Source organism: Diabrotica undecimpunctata, chromosome 8, assembly GCF_040954645.1.
Source record: "Diabrotica undecimpunctata isolate CICGRU chromosome 8, icDiaUnde3, whole genome shotgun sequence".
Taxonomy (NCBI): Eukaryota; Metazoa; Arthropoda; class Insecta; order Coleoptera; family Chrysomelidae; genus Diabrotica; species Diabrotica undecimpunctata.
The window spans coordinates 63,757,167-63,777,541 of record NC_092810.1 but is presented as its reverse complement, the minus strand read 5'-3'; the positions used below and the strand labels follow the sequence as shown (position 1 = coordinate 63,777,541).

Sequence of the window (20,375 nt, the reverse complement as noted above, 5' to 3'; positions counted from 1 at the left end):
CACAACGTATTATTTCAGCTATACAGTGTGTAAAAGCCAAATGGAATAAATTCATTATCTAGGTTACTGTACATTTATAAAAAATCCCGAAACACGTCAAATTTAAATTATAACTTGACATTCTTTAACGTGAAAATGCCACCCCTACCTTCAACCCCCTTAGAATGACAGGTACAAAAATGTTATCGCTTTCAAGTTTATTAAGATTAATTAAGATAAAATAAATTAAAATCATGTGGTTACCGAAATTCGCTACAATATACTCAAAACTTATTTCCCGTTTAGGTCTTGATAATGAGAAAGTGAACAAAAACATAGCAATGTGGTTTTTAGATGGTAACCATTACAAAACTTTAAAAAATTTCCGTGGCAACGTTATTTTAACACGCATTAGTAAATTGTTTTAAGTTGTCAGTATTTTAATTTAAGTAAAAAGTTCGTTCAATTCAATTCTGAAAAATGGTTAAATTAACGGAAATGCATAAAATAACAGTTTTACAAATGATTGGTTACGGAGATAACAGCCGAACACAACAGGAAGTAACTCGCCTATTTCATGAGAAATTTCCTAATTTACCGCCTATATCTCAAGGAACAATAAGTAAAATAGAGAAGCAGTTTCGCGAGTTTAGTCATGTAAGGCAGATAAAAAAAGCAGCTGCCAATGCACTGAGTGATGAACTCAAATTAGATGTGTTGCTTGAGTTTCAGGAAAATCCACATACATCGAGTAGACAGGCATCCACTACATTCAATGCTAGCCATACATCGATAGTAAACATATTAAAAGAAAATAAATTGCATCCCTATAAGATGATACCTACTCAGGAGCTCATGGAAGACGATTTTGATAGGAGAACTTTTTTTGTGTGCAAATGATGGACATGGATAACAATATTATCCAATTAGAAGACGTTATGTTTTCTGATGAGTGTACTTTTTCACTTAACGGTCATGCTAATCGGCAAAATTGCCGCTACTGGGCCACGGAAAATCCTCACTGTATGAGAGAAGAACACACTCAATACCCTCAAAAGGTTAATGTTTGGGTAGGGATTGTAGGAAACAATATCATTGGTCCCTTTTTCATTGAGGGCAACTTGAATGGCAACAATTATTTGGCACTACTTCAAAATGATGTCATTCCAACATTGGCAAATTTATATCCTGATCCAGGAAACCCTCAAGTTCCAGCGAATACGATATGGTTTTAGCAGGATGGAGCACCACCACATTACCAACTTAATGTCCGGCAGTACCTCGATACAATATTTCCCAATCGGTGGATAGGGAGGCGAGGATCGATTGAATGGCCAGCGCGATCACCTGATCTTACATTATTAGATTTCTTTTTATGGGGATAGGTGACGAACCATGTGTACAAAACTAAACCTTCTGATTTAAATGACTTAAAAGAACGAATAACGCTTGCGATTAGGTCGATCACGCTTGTTATGTTAAATAATGTTAGAAGACAGTTTTATTTGAGATTAGTATGTTGCCAAGACGTTCGAGGTGAACATTTTGAATAGCTACTTCATTAACATTCATAATTCTTTTTCGTGTTCTGCATTTTATTACGTTTTGCATTACATTTTAGTTTTTGATTGTATTGTAGTGAATTTCGGTAACCACGTGATTTTAATTTATTTTATCTTAATTAATATTAATAAACTTGAAAGCGACAACATTTTTGAATGGAGAATGAAAAGACCTTTCAAACGATATATCACAAGCCTATACTTCCTATTTTAAAAATTGGGAGTTGTACCTGTCATTCTAAGGGCGTTGAAGTTAGGAGTTGCATTTTTATGTTAAAGAATGTCAAGTTATAATTTAAATTTGACGTGTTTCGGGATTTTTTATAAATATGTACACTAACCTAAATAATGAATTTATTCCATTTGGCTTTTACACACTGTATAACAATGGAATCTTTTTTCCCCTGAATTTTTACCGATACAAAGTCGCCAGTTTTTAAATCATTATTTTCAAACTTGTTCTCCAGCAGTGTTGCTTCTTCCTATCTTTGAATCTGCTTCTTCCAATTTTCTTTGTCACTGCTTTCACTGCTAAGGGACAAGTTGTCATTTTCGGATTCTGAACTTGATGATTATTCTTTCTTGGTTTCCTTCTGAGAAGTAAACGTATTTAATTTTTTTTTGATAGACTGTTTTGCGTGGAATCCACAAATACTTGCCTTTTAGTATTTTTAAGAGTAGTGATTTAAATTTTTTTAACTGTGATATTTCATATTTTTCGGGAATGTCTGTGAATATGCAAGATTTCCCTCGTGGTCTTTCTTCACTGACCATTTTGAAAGGAAGGTGCTTTAGGAAATTTAGCATTTCTGGAGTAACAAGAGCAGATGTTGAAGGAAATTAATTTGGTTTCTTTAGAATACTACAAGAGCTTTTGTTCTGATTAGCTAAAGCAACACTAGAAGAGCCTACAAGATCACATAAACCATTTGGAGTTTTACATTGAACATCCAAGTTCTCGGTACTTTCAGATTGAGCTTTAACACCTATGCTGTTATTTTCTAATGGACGATTCAAAACATAAGAGGTAAGAACTATGTGTTCTTGAAATATGTGTCCTTTAAGGGAATAAAGCCCCGATACGTTAAATCCTTTAAGAATATTAGATGGACAGAAAGCTTTTGGAAATGCTTTTCTTATTAACTCTGCAACGTCGCAAATACTTATAGGTTACCCTGGGTGCATAAGCATCCAATCACTATAAGCTGTATTGTAAGCTGTCTTTAATATACGTTTTTACATGAGATTTAAAATGCTCCAGTAACTGCAAAAAAAGTGACTCCTTAGACCAGAAAGATGAATTGGCACCTTCAACTGTGCCTACAGGAGCTTCTTTCAACATATGGCATTTAAAATTTACTTTAGTAAATACCATAATAGGCGGAATATGAGTACCAAAGCCATTATTTCCACAATTACAGTAATAGTTTATCCTCTTTCTCCACTTGTCGTCTGTCCAAGTTGTTTTATGCCTTTTGGGCCAATTATTTTAGAAGAGACATAGACAGTTGTCAAACGAGATTCACCACAGTCCAAATTTTGTCAGACGAAAATTCATATTGAGGTAGAGCTTTCTTGTAATTTTTAAAAAATGAGCTGATATTGGTTTCATTAAAAGAAGTGGATCTTACTAGGCTTTAAGGCTTCGGTTTTCGAAGTGATAATTCTGCTGTGTAACGCCTTGGGAAGTATCTTAATCATCAGTTACCAGTTTTATTATGTCTCTCCCATGATGATGGAAACTTTGAAAAAAACTGAAACGAGCACAAATTTTTGTCAAGCCATAGTGAAGGTGTGCGGCTGTTATTAAATAATATTTCAAACTGTTTTCCTCTTCAATCGAGAAAAATTGTTGAGTTTTATTGCTCGCTTCATAAAAAATTTCTGCCATGGCTTCTTAATTTTTAGGCTGAGTCATGTGCCTAATTAGTTGTTTTAGACACAATGTAACAGCGAGAAGCTTCCCGTATAGACAATTCACTATTTAGATCTTTTCTACTGCACACTTGATATTGCATTGGTTGTCTTTTATTTCCGCTTTTGCTGCAAGGCATGGCTATTTTTGGCATTGCGCATTTTTGGCATTTTGCATTTGGCAAAATTATGGCATTCTAACTCGGATCAGTCCAAGGTACAAGCCATAGACTAGAAGGGGACGACGTCATGATTTTTTATTAAATAAAACATGTAAAAAGTGGTTTATAACTCAAAGTTGTGGCGTAGGCGCTACAACTTTAAGTTATATAGAAGTTTTGGGGAACCTGACGTTGTAAAATGTATTAAATTAGCAGCCTAATTACATGTCCTATCCTTTGATGGATAGTACATGTAATTAGGCGAGATGAAGACGCAACGATCAGAAAAATTTTCGACCGAAGAGGACCAGTGGGAAGACGAGCCAGAGGAAGACCAAAACTTAGGTATCAAGATAACATAAAGGATGATCTAAAACCCATCGGAGTTAAAGCATGGAGAAGAGTTGCCAGAGACAGGGGCGAATGGAAGATTGTTCTGAAGAAGGCTTTGGCTCATTCTTCTTCTTCTTAAGGTGCCATGCATTTCTGCGTAGGCGTCCACCGTACATCGTCTTGTCAGGTGAGATGTTAAATAATTCTGTTTTTAGCAGCATTGCGAAGCATTTCATAGCTGTGGATTCCTGTCCATTGTCGAATATTGCGCAGCCATGACATTTTTTTACGTCCGAGACCTCTCCTACCCTCTATTTTCCCTTCGAGTATCAGTTGCTGAAAAGTGTATCGTTCTCCTCGTATATAACTCATAACGAGCTGTAATGCCACTGATGATGATGAAAACATGTAAAAAATATGCATACTGTTAAGAAAAACTATTCCTGGCAAATAAAAATATAAACTACAATTTGAAATTAGGCATAAAATTGAGTACAAATTACTTACCATCAGATAGGATGATTGCAGATTTATAATTAACTAAATTTTTATATATTTTTATATAAATTTATATAAATTTTATTCCTGGTGTGTTTTTCTATGAATTAAGGTAAAGTGTTGAGTTTGTTTGATTTTAATTTGCAAAAGGTTTTATATTTATACTGTTATTTGAACAAGTGATAAGTAAGTGATCCAACAGCATTGGATCTGCTAACGAAGAGAAGAAAATTTCTACAAACTAATAAACTAGTAGAAGCCATATAGTATAAGTAATATCAACATATTTCATTGCAGCTAAGGCTGTTAGCCACCACAAACGCAAATTGTTGTAAGGTCAAAAGTTGGGCGTCTTGTCAAAATGAAACTATTCACGAAAAATTAGCTTATTAGTAATAAAGGGTAAAAATGGGCCCGGGATCACGGACTATGTTTGGAATATTTGGGAGATTATTTGAAAAGTGTTTAGACGCCGAAGAAATTTCAGGAGAATAGAGAAAATCAATGGAATCTTCAGTATATAAAAATGAACAAAATGTCATATTGTCATTATTACCTAAATCCATATCCTCTACTATTTTTCTTTCTATCAATGGCACAGGTGAATATATTCTGAATGCTTCTTTTACCACAATATCTAAGTATTTTAAATCGTTAAGATTAGATATGGTCAAATCCATATTTTTGTCATTTCCTAATATATCAACAATTTCGTTATAAAGCTTCTTTTGAACTTCGGGATTTTCAGCCAGGGCGTATAAAGTGTAGGCAATTCCAGAAGTTGTTGTGTCATGACCCTGTAACGTTAAAGAATTGTAAGTATTATGTAAAATGGCATACGTTACAAATTTTTAAAAAGTTTATTGTAAATACACATTACAACATCATAGGCTATTGATTATGTTCAAAAGAATAAGATTAAAAGTGAAACTGGAACAAAACCATGAAGTGGAGATATCCAGGAGTGGCTAGTATACCTGTTGAATACAAAGCATGTGGTGTTCGTGTGTATCAAGGTATAAAAAAATGCTTATTAAAAGCTTAAAACTTTTATTTTAAAGAAGATCTTTTCGGAATTGAATCATTCCATCATCAGTTTACTAAAATAGAGAGTAAAAATACCAATATTAAAAACACGTAAGTTGAAATTTAAATGTATGAAAAGAACACGTTGGTTTTTTACTACTTACATAAAAAGTTGTTTGGCCACAAAAAAACACTGGAAGGACATCAGTAACAAAAACAATCCTCATGGAATTTACAAACATAAATGCAATGGACCGTTAACTTCGGTAATTAATAAAAACTAAAAATGGGGGCATCTAACATGACCCCCCGGAGCTGGTGAGATTTTGTCGACTTACATTACCTCTGATCTGTGCTGGAGTCTAGGGTTAACTGATAGAAAGATGTGTATGAAAAGTATGAAAAATCAGTCAGTACCCGTCAACGTCAAGTGGAATGATGCAGTAGGAGCAAATGTCATTGTGCTTCCGTTTATGAATAGGCTGTTTTTAGTGAAGAATTGTGTTTGTGTAGTGGGATTAATAGCATTTTTTGGTATGTTAAAAAGGGGGGAGAATGTCAAACAATGAGTGAGTGTGATGTAAATTAAATTTGGTGTACCAGGGTAAGACAAAATTTAAGTTAGGTAATTGAAAACTAAATCATTATCAAAAGTGAAAAAAGATGTTATTAGTATAAAGGATGAAGTGAGTATAAATACTCACTTTACATCTATCATTTCCTTATCACAGTCAATTTCAGTATCCCCAGCTTACATCTTCACGTTCATATCTTCTATTTCTTTTTCCTCGATTCATCTTCCATAATTTTTAAATCAACTTTTATCTCTACTTACTTCATACAATGAAATAATTAGGTAATAACATCCTTTTTCACTTTTGATAATGATTTAATTTTCAATTACCTAACTTAAATTTTGTCTTACCCTGGTACACCAAATTTAATTTACATGACAGTCACTCATTGTTTAACATTCTCCTTCCTTTTTAACATACCAAAAATTGCTATTGATCCTACTACATATTAAACACAATTCTTCACTAAAAACAGCCTATTCATAAACGGAAGCACAATGACTTTTGCTCCTACTACATCATTCCACTTGACGTTGACGGGTACTGACTGATTTTTCATACCATCTTTTTATCAGTTAACCCTAGACTCCAGCACAGATCAGAGGTAATGTAAGTCGACCAAATCTCACCAGCTCCGGGGGATCATGTTAGATGCCCCCATTTTTAGTTTTTATTAATTAGCGAAGTTAACGGTCTATGGCATTTACCTTTGTAAATTCCATGGGGATTGTTTTTGTTACTGATGTCCTTCCAGTGTTTTTCTGTGGCCAAACAATGTTTTTTAATAACTTTTTATGTAAGTAGTAAAAAACCAAAGTGTTCTTTCTATACATTTAAATTTCAACTTACATATTTTTAATATTGGTATTTTTACTCTCTCTTTTAGTAAACTGATGATGGAATGATTCAATTCCGAAAAGATCTTCTTTAAAATAAAAGTTTTAAGCTTTTAATAAGCATTTTTTATACCTTGATACACACGAACACCACATGCTTTGCAAAAGAATAAGGACAAAAAGGAACTACAACGTTAAAGGGGTTTTATTATTTCCAATGGTCAATGGATCCGTAAATATGAAAAAACCGCGGTGTTACCATTTAATGGGTTGCGTTTTTGAGAAAGGGGTGAATTAGTCGCTATGCAATTTGGATAAATTCTATGCAGTTTTTTTACTACCCAGAATATTTTACAATAGACTATTTTAAAATAAAAAAAATAAGCTTTCTTTTATTTGGTGATGCATATACGTAAGTTTACAAGAAAAAAAGTTATAATGAGAAATTAAAAGAATGAAATGAAAAAAAAAATAAAACTTCGTTAGAAGCTAAAAACTTTGAAGAACCGTATCTTGCTTAAAGTTAAAGCAAGACCTTCTACAGTAGAACCCTTTAAACGTAATTATTTTTTCGTTTTATTAAATTTTCCATTGACTGTCTAAAAAAAACTGCCTAAAACTGCGTAGAAAAAAGTTATAGAACAATGTTTGTGAAAAATAGGGAAAATGGCCTCAAAATGGTGTGAGTGGCGAAATTTGAAAAATCATATCTCGGATACTGTGAATCCTAAAGACTTCTACCAGACGCCATTTTAAAGAGAGAGGGTAGAAAATATTTTTGTAAAGCAAATCCTATACCCATACCTCTGTACAAAAATATGGGGCATAAAAGAGAAATCGCGTGTTTTCGTGTTTTTTTTTGCTTCGTTTTTTAAATATATTTTTGTCAAAAAAAATATTTTTGATAAGTGATGGATTTTAATGTTACTTGATGGAAATTCATTTTATATAACAATAAAACACTGAAAACTTTGTTTTCAAAACTTCCACGAAATTTATTATAAAATCTTATTACTACAGCTGTTTCGACAGAGTGCCTTTGTCAAGTGATCTATTTTTGGTATGGGTTTACACTTTATAGTCTTTAACGAAATAGGTTGGGGAGGGAGGGAGGAAAAATGTTTGACTTTAAAAGGTGACATTTTGATAGGAAATTTAATTTTATACAACTTATTTGTAGATGTATATGTACGAAAAGTGCATAGAATTCACCCAAATATACCCTATTGCATAGGGACTAATTCATCCCTTTCTCAAAACTCACCTCTTTTTCATATTTGGGGGTACATTGATCATATAAAACAATAAAACCCTCGCTCGAGTTGTTATAAACAGGTCCTCGAAGACACTTTGTCTCAGGACCAAGTAACCGATACATTGCCATGTTACCAATTCCAACGGTAACTTAAACATTCTAATTTTTAATATTATATAATATAACATATTTGTAAATTTATAACATTTAAAGGGTTTTCACCCATATATTTTAGTGGCTCATAGCATGTGCACTTTGTTACACTGATGATGGAATTTACATTCCGAAAACGTTTTGTATTTGTGATATAGCCCGTTTGGGTATTTTATTTATACTTTTTACTAAAAATTTTGAAATAAATTTTTTTTTAATAAAACCCCTTTGTTTGTTGTTTTTTAATAAAACGTAAATTTATTTTTAAAGTAGATAATCAATAACCTATCAGATACATATTGAAACTAGACATTGGTATACCTACAATAACAACGCTAATCGGGCTATTAGACCATCGGATTTTAGTAGAAGTTAAACCACGATTTTATTCTTTATGCCTTTCTGTGTATAAAAAAATTAAATCAAGTAGACTAAAATATGAGAAAACTGTAGGGTTTCCTAGCGAAATCTGCGTGAAAATTGAATTTTCTTGTATGCATGTAACCGTCTCCTGACAGTTTGACTGGAAATCGCTCGTCCAGTAGCATGCCTGAAGATACTGTTATTTCTGAAAGCCGTGAATGTTGGGTTTCTTCTTGCCGTCAGAACTACAAAACGGTCTTGCCGACGAGTTGTAGATCGTTCTTTTCCTCCTCCCTGCCTGTATGTTGCAGATCCAGTTGCTACATACCGATTCCATGCACGACTTATCACACTTTGCGACACATTTAGCCTCATACAACCTCTTGTTGAGTTATGCCTTGTTGGATCCAACGAACTAATTGCTCGAGCTGCACTAGTTCTAAACGTCTTTGCGGTATAATGTTTTTGTGATAAATAGATTTCTTGACTTATTGACAACTGGTAAAGCCAATACAAGCACTTTTATACGAATGATATATTCATGTTTGGAACAACATGTCTCTCTGTGTACGAGATAAGGGCCGATAAGAATAAGGAGAAAAAACCGCATGCAAAAAATATTGGCAATAAAGATAGGATATAGAGTATAGTACAGGCAATTATTTTAAAAATAGTTTTATATGTTAATTTTAGGAATTTTAAGATTATCCACTTCAGTTGTTGAGTAGTGTATATAAGAAATACAGGATAGTCGTGACTGTTGATATAAACAAAACCACCAGTTTATTAGGGGTGCAGTCAGAAGGTTGGTCGAGATATTAGAGAAATACTCTTTTGACTTTTTGTGAAGTTTTCGGAATTGTTTTATTCCTTTTTCAAGGCACTGTAATATAGATAAAAAAAAATGTGTAAATGTTTACAAAATATCACAATTTGTCAGTGAACAGAAAGAAAAAAAACGTGATTAAAATGTACTTAGCTGTTCTTAATATTGTATTTATTTTCAAAAAACGAGAGGCCCCTATTGGGTATTTTTTATTTTTAATTATTAAACCTGTCTTAATGGTATGCAACCAGCTATGCATACTAGAATATGTATAGGTAAAATATTTATTTTAATTTTGATGTTTTTCTAGTAGATAACAATAAATGTTGCTCAATTTATCTATGTCAGACTTTTTATTTATGCAAGATATACTAGATTTTATGTAACACATTTCCAAGAAAACACGTTTTGCATGGTTTTTTCTTTTGCCAAAATACAGGAATACAGTTATTGCATGTTCTGTGAGTGCACATGCATTTATTTTGTTGGTTTTTATGTCACTACGATGTGAGATCACCCTACTGTGGAAATTACGAGATGATTCTCCGATATATACGTTGTTGCAATTGGCGCATGGTATAGAATAAACAACATTCGATGACTCCTGTATTGTGAAAGGATCTTTTGTCTTTGTGTATAACTTCGATACCGATTTCACATTCTTAGTTGTAATTTTTAAGCCATTAACATTTTTGAAAATGTTCATTAGCTTAGGTGTCAGAACTGAAATGTAGGGTAAGGAACCATAAGTTATTTTAGATGGTATTACTGATGTGTTGTTTGTCATTGTCAATTGTCGGACCTCATTGTTATGAAAATTTTGGTTGTTAGAAAATTGCGAAGGAAAAGGAGAACCGAAAATGAGTTTATTTAAAAGCCCTATGGGGTAGGAGTTCTCTGGTAGTATAGATCTCAACTTTTTTAGTCCTTTGTCCCTGAAATCGATGTGTGACAGGTTAGTAACCCTAGTTTTTAAGGCCGCAACCAAATTTGTTTTCATCTTGGATGGATGTTGAGACTGAAAATTTATGAAACGGTTACTAAAACAAGGTTTACGATACCACTCCGTTTTTTTTAATGCCATCACTGCCACGATGGATAAGCATGTCTAAAAAAGGAATTATACCATCTGACTCCCTCTCAACCGTAAACTTTAGGTGTTCACATTGGGAGTTAAATGTGTTTAAAACATCAGTTACTTTGTTTTCAGGGACCGATAAAATCAAATCATCTACATATCGTTTAATAAAAGGTATGTGAAATGGTATATTTTCTTTAAATGTTCATCCAAAACAAAGTTACATAGTATTGGGGATTTTGCTGCCCATTGGAGTGCTTAATATATGTTTAAAAAAATTATCATTGAACAAAAAGTACAAAAAGATGAGTCAAATACAAATGTTAAAATTCTTATGAAATCGTCTAAACTGACCTTGGTAAGCGGAGAGATGCTGTTCCAGTTATTTTTGATGCTGTTCAGAATAGCATCTAGTGGTAAGTTTGTAAACAGTGACACAACATATAAACTAATTAATATATAATTATTCGGAACTTTAACATTGTTAATGAAGTTACTAAACGTGAAAGTATCTCTAATATAGGATTCATTGGAATCATTGTAGGAAATTGTGAGAATATCTGTAAAGTATTTAGCAAGTTTACTATTGGGAGCATCAATGGAAGAGACAATAGGCCTCATTGAACTAGTGGGTTTGTGAACTTTAGGAATGTATAAAACCTGGGTGCAACTGCATTGTAAATTTTCATGGATTTTGCAACCTCTGTTGTTATGGATTTGGAAGAAGCTAAATCCGAAACCAATTTGTTTGCCTTTTTTTGGAGGGTGCACACCGGACTGTTCTTAAGTTTGATGTAACTTTTTGTGTCATTCAGTAAACTATTACTTTTTTCAATGGATTCTAAAAATTTTAATCACATTGTTTTTTTTTTCTTTCTGTTCTCTATATGTCAGAGTTAAAACACACTATCAAAAGATGTCATGAAATAAACTAAGTTTTACTATTCTGACCAAAAAATTTTAGAAGAATGTATTGTCCATTATTATGTTGTGTTGTGTCTAACATCTCGGCCAACCTTCTGACTGCAGCCCTAATAAACTAGTAGTTTATTAGGGCTATTATATATATATATATATATATATATATATATATGTATATATATATATATATATATATATATATATATATATATATATATATATATATATAACTACTAGTTTATTATATATATATTATATATATATATATATATATATATATATATATATATATATTACAATTAAATAATATACCTAAACCTAATGTCAAATTTTAAGTAATTCTGATAATTTTTTAGTACAATCCTCACAAGGCTAAGCCTGTTAAAGATACAACAACTTCATTGTCTATGTAGTTTTGAGAAAGAGTTAAATAAACTCGAAAGCTTATCAAACCTTAAAGAGTTTTACTTAAAGGTCAGTATTTGACTACAAAACCAGCCCTTTCCAAGAATATATATATATATATATATATATATATATATATATATATATATATATATATATATATATATATATATATATATATATATGAATGTGAATATATATGTATATATATTCACCTCTATCGATCCAATCCTTTATTTTTGATAGCACTTATTTTCCTGTTTGAAATTTTGACGTCAAATCTTTTATTGAATATTTTTAAATATCTAACATCTCCTTTAACTAAAGGTGGCATATTGCCAAAATATCAAAATATTGTTTAGTATTTTTTAAAAAATCATGTGACCGATGTACCAAATATATTTAAAACAAGCAGTTAAAATATTGAGTCATCGAAAACAAGTAGTTATTTTGGGTTAGAATTCTTCCCACTTTCACAGAATGACATTTTAATAACAAACAAATATTTTGCGATTGGTATTTTAGTCTTGAAATTGAATCAATCATATTTATGTCATTTTTATTAAAGAAAATTTAATTAATATCACAGGTGTGTATGCAATACTGAGTAGCATTAATCAATTCCAGAATGCATAGCTGATTTTCCAAATGCATGGCTGAAGTGCCAAAAAAGAGTTGACACCAGATATTATAAAGCTCATAGAAGAAAAACTAAAATACAGAAATACAAATAAAAAAATAAAAAAGCAGGTTGTTTTCTCCTATTTTGTTTTTCTATCATCTGCCTAAGTTTTTGTTCCACTATCCTTGTGAAAACTTAAAATACAAAGCACGTGGTGTTCGTGTGTATTAAGGTATAAAAAAAGTTCTTATTACAAGCTTAAATTTTTATTTTAAGAAGATCTTTTCGGAATTAAATCATTCCATCATCAGTTAACTAAAAGAGAGAGTAAAAATACCAATATTAAAAAACACAAGTTAAAATTTAAATATATAGAAATAACACGTTGGTTTTTTACTACTTAGATAAAAAGTTGTTAAAAAACATTGTATGGCCACATAAAAAACTTTGGAAGGACATCCGTATTAAAATATAATCCTCATGGTATTTATCAAGGTAAATGCAATAGACTTAACTTATTGATTATTAAAAACTGAAAATGGGAGCATCTTACATGACCCCCTGTAGCTGGTGAGGTTTTTTCGACTTACATTACCTCTGATCTGTTCTGGAGTCTTGGGCTAACTGATATAAAGATGGTATGAAAAATCAGTTAGTACCCATCAATGTCAAGTGGAATGATGTAGTAGGAGCAAAAGTCAGTGTGCTTAAGTTTGTGAATAGGCAGTTTTTAGTGAAGAATTGTGTTTTGTGTGTAGTAAGATCAATAGCAATTTTTGGTATTTTAAAAAGGTGGTAGAATGTAAAACAATGAGTGACTGTGATGTAAAATAAATTTGGTATACCAGGGTAAGGCAAAATTTAAGTTAGGTAGTTGAAATTAATAAATCATTTTAAAGGCGGTAAAAAGAATGTTACTAGGGCCTGCGTAGAGCAAGCGGTAGGATACTTGCCTCGCAAGCCGGTGGTCCGGGGTTCGAATCCCACCGCCGGCAAGAACATCTAGACATTCTAAAAATGTCTATAGGCCCCAGGTCGACTCAGCCTGAATAAAAAATGAGTACCTTGGGTAAAACCAGGGGTAATAATAGACGGTTGAAGCGTAGCACTGGCCATGTTATCTTCCTTGTATACCGTAGGCCCTAGATATAGCAGACTACCCTGCTGTACTCCCAAAGCCGCGACAGCGGTATAAAACGGGAGACTATTATTATTAAAAAGAATGTTACTAACTAATTGTAATGGCGGTAAAACGAATAACGGTGTTTTTTAATATTGGTATTTTTACTCTCTCTTTTAGTTAACTGATAATGGAATGATTTAATTCCGAAAAGATCTTCTTAAAATAAAAATTTAAGCTTGTAATAAGCACTTTTTTTTATACCTTAATACACACGAACACCACGTGCTTTGTATTCAACAGGTATACTAGCCACTCCTGGATATCTCCACTTCATGGTTTGTTCTAGTTTCACTTTTAATTTTAAAACTTAAAATGTTACCGCAGCATATGGCTCTGTAATAATTTCATAACATTGTCTTCATCAGTTTCTTTTCCCATTTTACTGTAATCTGTCTAGTTTGGTACGCTTTACAGTATAATTCCACCAATCATTATTTTCCGTCATCCGCAGCCACTTTACCATTTCTGGTTTGATCCCATTTGCACCGCAGGCCTTTGCTGTTTTAATTATTTTTAACCCATCTTTTACTTTTTCCATATCTATCTCTTCAGATTCTTGGTCTTCTTTGTCTCTTATTTCTTCAGTTATTGTGATAATACACACACAAGATTTATATTGAGTTGTTTTTCTAATATTCCACGTAGCTAACTTCCAGATTCCTCATTTCTTTTTTTTTATTAGTTTTTGATATCCATTTATTAAGTATTTCTGTTACATTTTTCGTTATCTTAACGATTTTTAATGCTTTATCCATTTACTCCATTATTGGTTATATAGATTTTATTCCATCATTGATTATATTATGTAGGTATATGCTCTTTTGTAAATAAATATTTTGTCTCTGATCGATTTTGTAAAAATCGATCAGATAGAAAATCATCATACTAGACCAAAGGCGATTTCATCTGTGACTATCAAAAATGTTTCTAAAAGGCTGAATTTATGTAGTCAACTATCCTATCCCTTAAAAATGTGACAAGACGTGGAAAAAACTTACTGGATTTAAAAGTCTTCAAATATATTGTGTATCACACAACGCCCCCTATGACCGTTTAATTAAATCGTCTTAATGACAGGGGCCCCTGTTTCAGTTAGTGTCAGTAAGAAAGCCATGTCTACCAAGTATCAACAAGGAGATAAACCAACAAAAAGAAAAAATTTAATAAGTGACATACAGTCAAAAAAGATAATTGTAGCATTTTATTAAAATAATATTTTGCTTCTTACCTCAAACATGAACGTATCAACTTCTGCTCTGATGTCTTCGTCAGGTATATCTTCTCCATTTTCTTTCGCTTGTAATAACATATCTAGCAAAGCTACTCGTTTCTTGATACCATCATCTGAGTTGTGTTTTTTATCGAATTTCTGAGTTTTATATTCCTCTTTTCGTGCTTTAATTATGTTGTTCGTAAACGTATGAAGAATTTTTAAATTTTCGGTATGCTCTTTATAAAGTGACGTAAATCTGAATAATACCGGATTACGTAACCATGCGGAAAAAAACCTGAATACGAATATTTCTAAAAATCTTCCTAGAGCTTTTACGTATTCTCGGTTTCCGTTATGTTGAACATTTAGGCATGTACCAAAGGCCGTTTCTAAAATACAAAAGCTTAAATAAGAATTAGTAAAAAGGCAACTAATTTCACGTCGCGTGAAATACGCTTACTCTTTGCAATTGTTCCATTAATATTTAATACGAATTTTTAAGATTAAATTTAATATTAATTTTAATATGAATAAATAAATTAATTTTAATAAATTAATATTTAATATTAATTTTGATTGGATACTCCTAAATAATACTACTTATTTTATTTTTATTTCTTTTTTAATATAGTTACTCAACTCTATGCTCTTTTAGAAAATTTATGATCACTAATTGCTCAACGAAATTTAAATAATTAAATAATGTCCCATGTAGAAAAGCCAACGGTTTCATGTTTTTAGGCAATGTTTAAAATCGGTTAATTGTACAGAATGCTCAAAAATTTCATATGTACTCATTATTTATTTTCAGATACACTGTTTTAGTTCTCTCTATCGAACGAAGGTATAAACCGTATAAAATAAATGTTAATCTCTATTAACTTTTTCGAGTCCAGCTACATTAATATTAGGATCCTTTTCTATGACATACAAGTTTATTGCATGAATCCTGCCTGCCTTTCATCCCAACTACATAGTTAAATAACAATATGCTTTTGAAATACTGATCTCAAAAATGTATTTTGTATGTAGTAAGGCAAATATTAAATTTTAAATTGTTACAGCTAAAAATTTAAAGAGTAGCTAAATTAAAAACTAGATGAATTATCGGCCTACAATACTCATTTATATCTGAATTGCTTAGTTATTTCGTCAGTATCAAATTCAAAATGGATCTGTGGCTTTAAATTGGAATTCAATAACTTTATTTCTTAGTTCTCTTCTCATTCCGCATCAATACTACGGTAGTTATTCTGAGGTAACTTTTTGGCGTGCGTGGTTAACTTACCTGATTGAAATACACTTTGGATTGTATCCTATAAATCTAATAATAAATAAATCTAACGAAATCACTGATCCTAGTGGCCACTCTGATGTTGCCTAATCCATTTCGCCGGTCCTTAGATAAACTTGTAAATATACAGGTTGTAACAAAAAGGTAAGTCGTACATTAAATCGCGTATTCTGGGACCAAAAATATTTCGATTGAACCTAACCTACCTTAGTACAAATGTCGACATAAAAAGTTAAAGCCTTTTGAAGTTAGAAAATGAAAATCAATTTTTAGAGATAACAGATATATTTGTACACCCCATAAAAATTTTATTCCTTAAACCCCCCAAATTTTTCATTAAATTTTTATTGTCGTACCATTAGTTAAACATAATATTTTTAAAACTTTTTTGCCTCCTAGTACTTTTTCAATAAGCCAGTTTTTATCTAGATGCAGCTTCTTTTTTAATGGGTTTCAAAATTTCTGAGTACCTAACAAAATGTAAAATATAAATAAATTTTCATATTATTACCAGGCCTCTGTAATCTTACTTAACCATTTACAAATATGTGGTGGATTTTACAAATGTTCAAAATGACCTCCATTTTCTTGAATACACATTCGATGCCTTTTTAAAAAGGAAAATCGAATATTATGGAAAATCATGGGCATCCGACGAAATCGATTTTCAGCTTTCATGATTATATTCCTTAGTTATTGTTCGTTCATAATTGGTACGGAATATACGTACCCTTTCATAAAACCCCAGAAGCAAAAGTCAATTGGGTTAAGATCTGCACCTCTGGGCGGCCAAGAAATAGGCGCATCAGGGCCCCCTCCAATCCAACGTCCAGGATACTGATCGAAAAGATATTTTTTTATTTCATTATGATAATGCGCTGGAGCGCCATCCCGTAAAAACCACATATTTTTCCTGACTGCGAGATTATCTCGTCTAAGTACCCTGGTAACACGTTTTGTAGAAAGTGAAAATAATTTTCACCTTTTAAATTGTTTGAAAGAAATACTGGCCCTATTAGGTTATTATCCACAATTCCAGTGACTTTAAAATTTCTTTATTGATGTGAGACTTTTTTGGGGTTTCCTTCGGCCCAGATGTGCGTGTTATGATGGTTCGTAATGCCATTTCTGTTAAAGGTAGCTTCGTCGGTAAGCAAAACATGATTAATAAAATTGACATTTTTTGTGTTTTTCCGTTAAAAACCAATCACAAAACCCCATTCTTTTAGGATAATCATCCAGTAATGATTGAACGGCTGTTAAGCGGTAAGGATGAAACTGCTGTTCCTTTAATCTTCTTCAAATCATCATGTGAGAGACATCCAATTGAGCCGCTACTGCTCTTGTACTGCTTCCAGTCATTTCTTCAATTACTTCCAAAATCTCTTCATCGTTTGTATCTCCTTTTGGTCGACCATTATTACCAACAAGTTGCGGTCGCAATTTGCCTGTCTCTCGTAAATGACGATAATTGGAAAGAAATAATCGTCTGCCTGATGTATTTCGATTAAGATATTGTTCTGCATAGCGCCTATTCACTATTCCATTGACATTCACCTGTATTTACCAAATTAACAATAATTATCTAAAGCCCTAAATTAGCCTGCTCAAATTTATCCAGAATTAAATGCACATCTGCTATTTCTGAAAACGTGTACACCATTATAGTAGAAAATTTAGTTTTTTTAATAATCTTAATGCACAATAATTGGAATATTTTTATCACTGACAATGTATTGTTGATGCTACTATTTAATACATAGTAACCATAGCAACAAGTGTTATACAACCGACTAGATAATTTTTAAAACATAATAAAAAAGTAGCCCCATCTCAATAAAAACTGGCTTATCGAAAAAGTACTAAGAAGCAAAAAAGTTTTAAAAACATTGTGTTAAGCTAATGGTACCACAATATTAATTTATTTAAACGTATACAAATACTTGGGGAGTTTAAGAGAACAAAATCCCCATACAATTTTTAAGGGGTGTACAAATTTTACTGTTATTTTTTTAAAGATATTCTTGCAATAAGAAAGCCACATGTCCATTTTTAATATAAAATCTCTAACAGTTTTCGATATATTGGAAAAAATCGATTTTCATTTTGTAACTTCAAAGGGCTGCAACTTTTTTTATAAGCATTTGTACTAAGGTAAGTTAGGTTCAATCAAACTATTTTTGGACCCATAATACGTGATTTAATTTATGACCTACCTTTTTGTTACACCCTGTATATAAAATTCCTGAGAGCGATTTTCATCAGAACACTACGTAAAATTTTGCCCATGAACGTCACTATTAAAAAAATGTGAATTTTGTCACAAAAAACAACATGTTAAGACAACCAAGATTCTTTACAATATTATTAGTAATAGTTTCGCAAAATTTCATTCGTCTTTCTGGGTCATCGGCTGGTTGGAACCATTTTTATTTTGTTTTTTTTTTCTCCAATAGTTTTAAAAGTCTTTTCTGATCCACTTCAAAATCGTAAGCTGCATCTTAATGTTCTAAGATGGATTAACGACAACCTTTCTTAACAAAAATTTCTTTGTTTTCGAATAAAAGTATTCTAACTGCCCGCTGCTAATTAAAAAAACTGCCAGTTTCAAACATAGATCAATAAGAGATTTAAAGTAGTACGTGTCTATTGGCCAGTCAGCGTTCATTAAAAACCTTAATACTTAAGATAGTTTCGGCAAGCGTCACTTCCAATAATTACACTAATTTGGTAATGATCTAAATTACTGGGTTGTACCACTTTTAAAATTTACAGTTTTTAGTTTGTAACAAAATTGAAGTTATTACTGTTTATTTTTGATGTTTTTGACAAAATGGACAGGCTCTTAGGTATTAAAAGCCTTTCTCGCATAACTTGCGTACATTTTGACAACAAAGTTATATGTATTTTTGAGATCAATATTTAAAAAATTTTATCAGATGTCGGATGATGTATTTGTTATTGCAAAAATAGAAGTTATCTTGTCACACGAAGAAGAGGGGTCATGCAAGATTTGACACTTTTGTTTTATTATACTATAATTACTTAAAAAATTTACCTATGCTTATTGCCCATGTTCCAAAAATATAAAAGTTACCTAATGGTAGTACAGATTTCAATGCACCGTACAAATAATTAATTTGAATTAAATTAAAAAATGAATTAGATTCAATTTTTACGAATTTTTTATGTTATATATTGTCCTTTAACATTAAATACAAAAAAACACTTTTGTATACCAAAGTTCAACAAACGATCACCGAACCATTAAATTTCTTTTAAAATTAGCTTGGAACATACATTTAACACACTTATTTTAATTAAATTCCTGTTGCAAAAAATATAAGCTTCAAAATAATTTCTCTATTTTTCTTTTATCAATATATTTAATAAAAACTGAGTTTATACAAGAAAACGGTTAAAAAACATTTTTTTACGTTATGATCGTTATCCAGAAATAAATTCAACTTTTATGGAAGAGGTGATTGTTTCTTTTTATCATTGTCAAAAGTAAATTGAAAACCGTTGTTGATAGTGGGTTTCCTTGCCTTAAACCTCTTTTAAATTGGAATGTCTCTAATGTTAACTTATTCTACATAACTTCAGTTTTGGTTCTGCTTAAGGTTAGCTTTGTTCGCTTACTTGGGATATTCAGCTGGCTCATTGCTTAAAACAATTTTTTCCTATTAATTTTATCGTATGCCTGTTTGAAATCAATTAATATTGCATATAACTTTATTTTGTACTTATCTGCTTTTGGACTATAAAAAAGATATAGACTCGAGCTACGAATATTACGGACTGATTTATGAACAAAGTTGAATAGCTTAAAGATGTTAAAATGAAACATTCTTCTTCTTCTTCCTCTTTTTATGTAGAAATGACTCTGTCTGTTTTTCAATGTGCCTCCAGTAAGTTGTCAGACCCAATTCCCCGTGCCGCCCGAAGCACATCGGTCACATCATACACTGTACTTTTACAGTCGCAGAAACCATATTGTCTCGGAGACAGGCCTCAAGCTCAACCGCCACCATCTAGACCGGGAGCCCTAAGGGAACTCATCGTCAAAGCCAGTTTATCCAAAATAAAAGAAATCCCACGCTTAGCCTCGACGTCTCTCCGCACACGATGCCACCGTCCTTGTGAAAACAGGTCGGTGACTATTTCGGTGACAGTCC

General features: G+C 31.8%; 2 protein-coding genes across 2 annotated transcripts in view; one reads left to right on the top strand and one right to left on the bottom strand.

Annotated features, from left to right (window-relative positions):
• The window catches only part of LOC140447633 (uncharacterized), a 453,196-nt gene that overhangs the window by 178,761 nt on the left and 254,060 nt on the right, over positions 1-20,375 (top strand). The window lies entirely within an intron of this gene.
• Positions 1-20,375, bottom strand: part of LOC140447632 (cytochrome P450 4d2-like) — a 73,393-nt gene that overhangs the window by 29,987 nt on the left and 23,031 nt on the right. The window contains exons 4-5 of the mRNA XM_072540391.1: positions 14,919-15,292; positions 5,004-5,244 (exon numbers count right to left, since the gene is read on the bottom strand). Of these exons, the coding sequence (XP_072396492.1) occupies positions 5,004-5,244; positions 14,919-15,292 (615 nt within the window). The remainder of the gene's footprint in view (positions 1-5,003; positions 5,245-14,918; positions 15,293-20,375) is intronic.